We start from the raw sequence: 7,539 nt of genomic DNA, 5'->3' as shown, positions 1-7,539 counted from the left end.
ACAGAAGAGGTAGCTCTGCAAAAAAAAAAAAAAAATTTTTACACTGTCTGCCGAAGGACCCTGAACCACTGGGTATGAACTAAAATAAACTTCAACTATTAGTGATGCTTCCGCATCGCAGACAGCAAGTTTAAGATCCCCTGGTGAAAGCAGAGGAGAAAGCTGACAGGACAGCCTGGCTGGCAGTCACTAATCCAGAAGAATGAAAGAACATTAACTATTCTCCAATAGCTGTTCTAGTGGTTCTCCTCAGGTTTACTGTAATGGGTGTTCTTAATAATTGGATATTTTCTAAATCTGGTAACCAAACCAGTTGGACTTTAAATGGGTCCCAAAGAAAGTACATAATTGGAACAGCTGTTAAGTCACAAATGCCAAATGAAAGCCACCAGTTGCCGTGTATTATTCTGCATCATTTATTAAATATTTTTATATATGCATTTACAAACTTTACTCATTTCAGAATTCTGCTTTCAGTACATTTTAAAACTTCTTTGCAGAGAAGATTCTCTTGTAAAATGAGATCCATGTACAAAACTAGGCAACAGATATAAAAGTTTCCTTTCGTACTTTTCATCCATCGAGAAAAGAAATCATGTGACAAAGAAATAAAACCAAAACGTGGCTCTTTCAGAAGAATAACATGTCAGTGTTCAACTATGACTTCTAATGGGATAATCTTTATATGGATGTATATAGTTTTAATACTTCTTAGCTACTGTAGCATGTTGGTTCAGATGAAGAACAAAATAAACTATTGTTTGGACTAGATAATCTAGAAACCCTCAATTATTCATTTCTTTACAACATGACATCAAAATTCACCCAGGAGATGACACTGATTGGCCAGCAATATGCGTTTATCCTGAACATTGCATAAAAAGTTCCCTTTAAAAAAAATTCATTATCTTCTTCACAAGCTAAAGTATGAGCCTCTAATTTGGCCCTCTTATTTAAAGAAATATTTTAAATGATCAATTTAGAAGCTTGAAAGTATCTTTGAAACTAAAGTTGCTTTTCTTAAAATGAATGCTGATTTAACAGTTCATAGACTTGGAGCATCATCACTGAGACGTTGGCACTAATGCCACTAGCAACGAGAAACAGCATCACCATAGGATAATTACATGGTACAAAACGCCCAGGGGCCTGAAACTCACTAGTAATATAATTTTGGCAGCAGCATTGTTTGATATTTAACCATTTATTACATAGTATTAACACACCAGCTTCAAAGATATGCACTCCCTTTAGAACACTCGGGAGTTACAAATTTATTGTGATTGCATAATTTGTATTGCACAGTTTTATAAAAAACATAAATACTGGCTATTCTAGTTTTAAATACAAAATACATGTCATATACTTTTAAATCTATAATATGGTTCAAGTGCAAATCAGGTGCTTTCTGTAGTCCTTCCAAAAAAGGTATTTTTAATATTTTTGGCACAAATGAAATGTCATCATGCCAACAATTCTAATTACAATACATATATCCAAACCTTTAGAGTAGCAATCATATACATACAGTATAAAACTGAGTATTTACAAATGTACTAAGCATAAATGTAACCTTAGTGGGTGAATCAGAACTAATTAGCCATACCCACACTAATAATAATTATAAAAGGTAAATACAATTCCTTTATTTCATTTGCTTAGGCTGGTTGCTGTGGGTTGACATTCATGTGAGGAGGATGTCCTAGAAGACCAATTCTTTGTTTCTGCTTCCTTTGTTCTGTCATCTGGAAAGTTAAAAAGTTTCATCATTAGACCCAGATACTTCCTGTACTTCAAATCATATACTGAACCATAGATTTACCTCTGTGGTTATGGTTTATACTGAAACCCACTTTCTACAAATAGTGTACCGTCACTATGTCAAACACACAGCACTTCAAAAAGGGCATCTTCCTAGGCAGAATGGGGAATTTTTGATATAGTCATGCAAAAAACATTCAGAAGTATTGCTACTTTTTTCATAAGGAAACAAACAAAACAAACAAAAAACAGTAAAGGCACAGGATTCTTGGTAGTTTCCCAAACCCATTTCCAAATGATGTGAAGACTCATTGGAAAATGGTGGCTTTGCACGATAGTAAAAAAACACCATACTATCAAGAAAAGCAGTGTGTTTAGAATCCTAGGTTTGATAGGGATTATGTCCACACTCGTTAGTGGGTCCTGGTTTCTCTGACTCTTGAGTAGTTGTTTAGAGAGGAAACGAGAAATGTCCTCACCTATCCCTGAGGGTAGACATCCAGAATGACTAAATACTATGAATAATGCTCTGGCCATCAGTGGCGTCTACTCCTTGCCACCAAGAGACACTGAAGCTTGCTTTAGCTCAGGAGAAACCATTTCCTGAGACCACTTCAAATGAAAAAGTGCCTTCAACCCCAAACAAGAGGTTGGTTCTATTTATTTGGCTGCTGAAGTAATTATGTTCTCGTGTTGATGGGTCTCTAGATCTGTTCTGGGTATTTTAGGACATACTTAATTCTCTCTCTGCGTTAAGATTTTTCTTGGCTGGGCGAGGTGGCTCATGCCTGTAATCCTAGCACTCTGAGGATTGCTTGAGCCCAGGAGTTTGAGGTTGCTGTGAGCTAGGATGATGTCACTACACTCTACCTGGGGTGACAGAGTGAGACTTTGTCTTAAAAAAAAAAAAAAAACAAGAAAAAAATTTTTTCTTAACCCTGTTAGTCCCAACTTTGGATTTAAGGGTGGGTGTTTAAGTCAGTTCACATAAAAAGGCTGTATGAAATATGTATTGGATAAAATTGTCTACAGGTGGCTTACGGTCCTACTCCTAGATTTTCAGTTTCCTAAAATCAGAGAGGAATTAGGGTAGAGTAGTAAAAAGAATGTAGGCTTTGGAATCAGACTTATTTCCTTATGGCTTTGTCACTTAAATTCTCAAAGTCTGTTTCTTCATTCATCCAATCAGAATAATTCCTATCTCATAGGTAGAGAATTGAGAGGATGTACATAAATTTCCTAGTACAGTGTCACATAGTGGATGCTTTACATCTCAGTTTTCACTTGAACTAATTTTTGGTACAAAATAGCCTAAGAGAACATAAAACAAGGATAATTAATCCAGGTGCATTTTTTTTCCTCTTTATTTTTATAGATTTGGGGTGTACAAGTGCAGTTTTGTTACATGGATATACTGGGTAGTGGTGAAGTCTGGGAACCTAGGTTGAATTTTAAAGTGGTTATTTTTCTTTTTCAAAACTAGCGGTTATCCTTTCAAATCAAAATACTATTTTTAGGCTCCTGTGGCTTTCTCTGTTATAATTTAGATGAGAAGATTTATAAGGATTGAATATTTCCAAAAGCTAGCTTTTAATAAAGCTTTTCTATATAGAATTAAATTAGGATATTCCAGATAGCCTGTAAAGTTTCCCTGGGTGAGTGATAAATCTTCAAAGGAAGATTTGACACACTATACTATCTTCACAGATTCAGCTGAGGAAGGAGAACCTAATATGACATATAAAATAAATTCACAATTAGATTAAAATACCAGTAATTCATTCATCTTACTACCTGATAGTTCAGATATTTAGCTCAGATTTTTTCTCTTGGCAGGTGACGTCACTAAATTTTGATACTCTCAAGCATTCAAATCGATTTAGAAATCTTGGTGTGATCAACCCTATTGAAGGATACTTAAAGCTTACATTTAAAGCTGCTGAGATCTTTTGACTCAAAGTTGGTCATTAAAACATTTTTCTGTAATTTTGTTTTATTTATTTTTATTTTTTCTAGAGACAGGGTCTCCCTCTGTTGCCCAGGCCAGAGTGCAGTGGGGCATGATCATAGCTCACTGCAACCTCAAATAAAGTCTGAGGGTGCAATCCTCCTGCCTCAGCCTCCCGAGTAGCTGGGACTACAGACACATGCCACCATGCCCGCTAATTTTTTTTTCACTTTTTTGTGGACACGGGGTCTCCCCATATACCCAGGCTGGTCTCTAACTCCTGGCCTCAAGCAATCCTCCTGCCTTGGCCTCTTAATGCTCTGGGATTATAGGGTAAAATACCTCAGCTGGCCTTAATTGTGTTTTATAATGACTTGTATTTGAGATGACCCTGTATGTATGCATATCTTCATCCCTGTTTGTTAACTTAGGTCTCCTTGACTTTTCAATGTGTCAGTCTTTCTTTCAAACTTGAAGCATCAAACTTTATAGCAAAGGAGTCTTAAACTTCAAGCACTGACCTCCTTCTTGTTTTCACAGCCACCACCTGGTATCTCAGTGGTCCTATTGGAATCTCGTATGTTTGTCTTTTTAAGATAGTGATCACATCACCCTCCTTCCCTCACAAAGCTTAAGGCTCCTCACTGATGTAGGTTAGTGGCCAATTCTTTGCTCAGGAGGTCATATTTCTAATAATTTCGAGTACCAACTATATAAGTGTCTAATTTTATTTTCTGTTTCCCTCGAAGAATGGTTTTTACACTTCAGCATGCACCAGAATCACCCAGAAGGAGCTCAGAAAGACAGTTTCTGATTCAGAAGGCCTGGGGCAGGGCCCATGAATCTGCATTACCAATAAGGTCCCAGGTGATTAGATGTTGCTAGCTTGGGGACTACACTTTGAGAACCACTGCTCTAGAAGCGCTTTTTGCTGATAATCTACAATATTCTTTTTCTCAAATGAGAGGCAGTCTTGGAGAAGATTCTCTGCAGCTGAGCACACGGGTGGCACACATTTGATTCTGTTTGGAATCAACCATGGCCTTTTAAACAGAATAGCTGTCATTTATGGCAAAGTCATTGCCATTTAAATGACTGCTAAGAACTGGGCAATTGCTAAAGTCTTTGGACCTTTTGGCAGCAGTCATGTTATCATCCAATTACAATTATAAGGGAACTAAAAAAAACAAAAACAAAAAAACAAAAAACCACACACACACAAAACACAAAACCCCTAAGGACTAAATCTGACCTATAAGAAACGAAGGCCAACACTGCTTGACCACTTAGGTTTCCACAGCCCATCAGTACATATTCTCACATAATTTCTGGCTTTATTAGCTCAATTCTATCTATCTACTTAACTCCCTCCCTACTTACGTACACTCACATTTACACATACTATATATTTTATTATAAGGCATCACTACTATCTGTTACTATTACCTATATCAAAACAAATATAAATAATGACCACAATCTATCCTTAGCATATTCTCACATAGGTTCCAGCTAGCCTCTAAAGTTTCCCTAGGTGAGTGAGAAATCTTTAAAAGATAGGTAACTATACCATATTCACAGATTCAGCTGAGGAAGGAGAACCGAATATGACACATGAATTCTTGCATTCTCTCTGGACATCTGAATCAAAATTGGCTCTTGATAAAAATATCCATCAGATTCAAATCTAAGGTAATTATGTTCAACATTCTAATACTGAAACATCTATAGTGAGTACTGTAAGATGTCCCATTTATAGTACATTTTAAAATCCTCAAAATCCTCATGTAGCTGAGGAGGAACAGCTGAAACAATGTGCTGTTCTTCGTAGTTAAACCAGTGTAGAAACGAGCTTGAATTTCAGCATTTCTCCTTTTGACTTCAGTCTAAACAAGAAGCAAAGAATTGTGTAGCTTTCCAAGTCAGGTGCAGCCAAACATCCGAAAGATCTTTCATGAAAGCACTAGGTGCAGAGTACAAATGAGCAAATTTTAATCTAGCAGCATGGCCTCTAAATGATTAAAGGCTGGCACAGCAAGGAAGGTTCACTGACGGCACACGAATGCTACATTCTGGTTTAAAACGGATCTTGATAGTCTTTGAAAAGCTGCGTTCGTGTCACAGTAAGGTCGGTCACTCAGCTTCTAAATAGCCAGGGAACCCTAGTAAGCAGAATTACTTTTTACAGTCCTATATCATCAGTCATGCTCAGAATGATGATTTTCAAATACCGAGAACTAAAACTGAGCATCTCTTGAATACAATTACATTGATTTAGTAGGATTCTTAGAGTTGCTCCCTGACGCTCTATTCCTTTCACCTGGCAAAATTTCTCAAGCTTTGAAACCAAGCTCCTGCGTCATCACCTCTGAGAAGGTTTCTGTGGTAATTATTCTTCTCCCTAAGATCAGATCAAATGAATTGCTCCTTTGTCTTCATTCCCAGGGCAATGTGTTCATACCTCTGTTGCACACTTACCATGTTTAACTATAATTTATCTGTTCACTTGTCTCCCACTCTAGAGTGTTAGCTCTTGAAGAAAGAGCACGGGTTCTATTCACCTTTGTATCCCCAGCACCTAGTGCTGTACCTTGCAAACAGGTGTTTCATAAATGTTGGTGGAAAGAAGGAATTGAACGAACCAGAACATACTGCCATTCCTTGAGCATGCCATGCGTCCTCATGCCGTTGCTCATGCTGATTCCTTTCCTGGGAAGCCCCCTCCTGCATCTCCCTGCCAGCTCAGAAGTCACCTTCTTGTAAGACTGGAGAAATTAAACTCCTTCCTCGCTCCAAACCTCGCACAGGACCAACCTACCTCCCTCCTTCTGTGTGCTCCATGAATCGTTATTCATGCCTCAGGTCACTGAGCTTTTCATACCATATTAGATTGTTAGAAGTCTACTTCTTTGTCTTCCCTGCTAGATTATGGGATCCTAGAGGGCAGATGTGTTAGTCCCAGCACAGTGTAAGGAACACAGACACATTCAGTAAGGTTTATTTCATATTCCATTTTCCAATTTGGGGCAGTTGTTCTAATCTTTTGTTCTTCCTTCCTTCCTTAAGCAGTTAATGTTAACGAGAACCCTCTTGCATGAAAAAATGCCAAACACCGTAACATGCTAACATGATCTGAATTTTCAGGCACTTGTATTCCTGGCAACAACAAACCAGGGTCACTGTCCTAGAGGAAGCCAGTCACATTTCCAAAAAAGTTAACCCTTCTCAATATTTGCTCTTTTGCATTATGAAGAAAACATGCAAAAAAAATTTAAGTTCTTACATTAGTTCTCCTCCTTGGAATAAGAATGTAAAAGAATCACATTTAGTATTCAGAATCTCTTGGGAGGGGAAACTTTGAGAGGCATCATTAAGTAACACTTAGAACAGCAAGTCTAACCATCCATTCTTGGCAAGAATAGAAAAAGTGACACCACTAACCATGATTTTGCTACTATCCTAACAGGAACTTTTTCTTCCCAAATTGGTAGTTTAAGAAAACAATAACCAAAGAGGTCAATAACAGTAAAGATTAAAACCAAAGTCATCCACATTTAAACTATTACTGCTCCATTAGGCTGGTTTTTGAGTCAAAAGATCTAAAAAAAAAATCTAACTAATGAAGCAATTTTTGTTTTCCAGCACTTTTACCAGTGAATGGTATTCTTTCATAGCTGTTTAAAAACAGTATCTATCACAGAGTTTCTTGTTCATTAATCATTCATAGAGCTTTTATTTTTTAATTCAATTTTTCCCCTCACCAGGAATTCTCACAATTACCATTTAAGAACCAGCAACTCTCTAACACATCTGTATGATTTTTAGTGCAG

General features: G+C 37.2%; 1 protein-coding gene across 1 annotated transcript in view; it reads right to left on the bottom strand.

The window, feature by feature from the left end:
- Positions 1 to 653: 653 nt before the first annotated feature.
- Positions 654 to 7,539, bottom strand: part of ITPR1 (inositol 1,4,5-trisphosphate receptor type 1) — a 320,526-nt gene continuing 313,640 nt past the window's right edge. The window contains exon 62 of the mRNA XM_069476048.1: positions 654 to 1,745. Within this exon, the coding sequence (XP_069332149.1) occupies positions 1,659 to 1,745 (87 nt within the window). The 3' untranslated portion in view covers positions 654 to 1,658. The remainder of the gene's footprint in view (positions 1,746 to 7,539) is intronic.

This window comes from Eulemur rufifrons, chromosome 7, assembly GCF_041146395.1.
Source record: "Eulemur rufifrons isolate Redbay chromosome 7, OSU_ERuf_1, whole genome shotgun sequence".
Classification (NCBI taxonomy): domain Eukaryota; kingdom Metazoa; phylum Chordata; class Mammalia; order Primates; family Lemuridae; genus Eulemur; species Eulemur rufifrons.
This window is presented reverse-complemented; position numbering and strand designations above follow the sequence as displayed.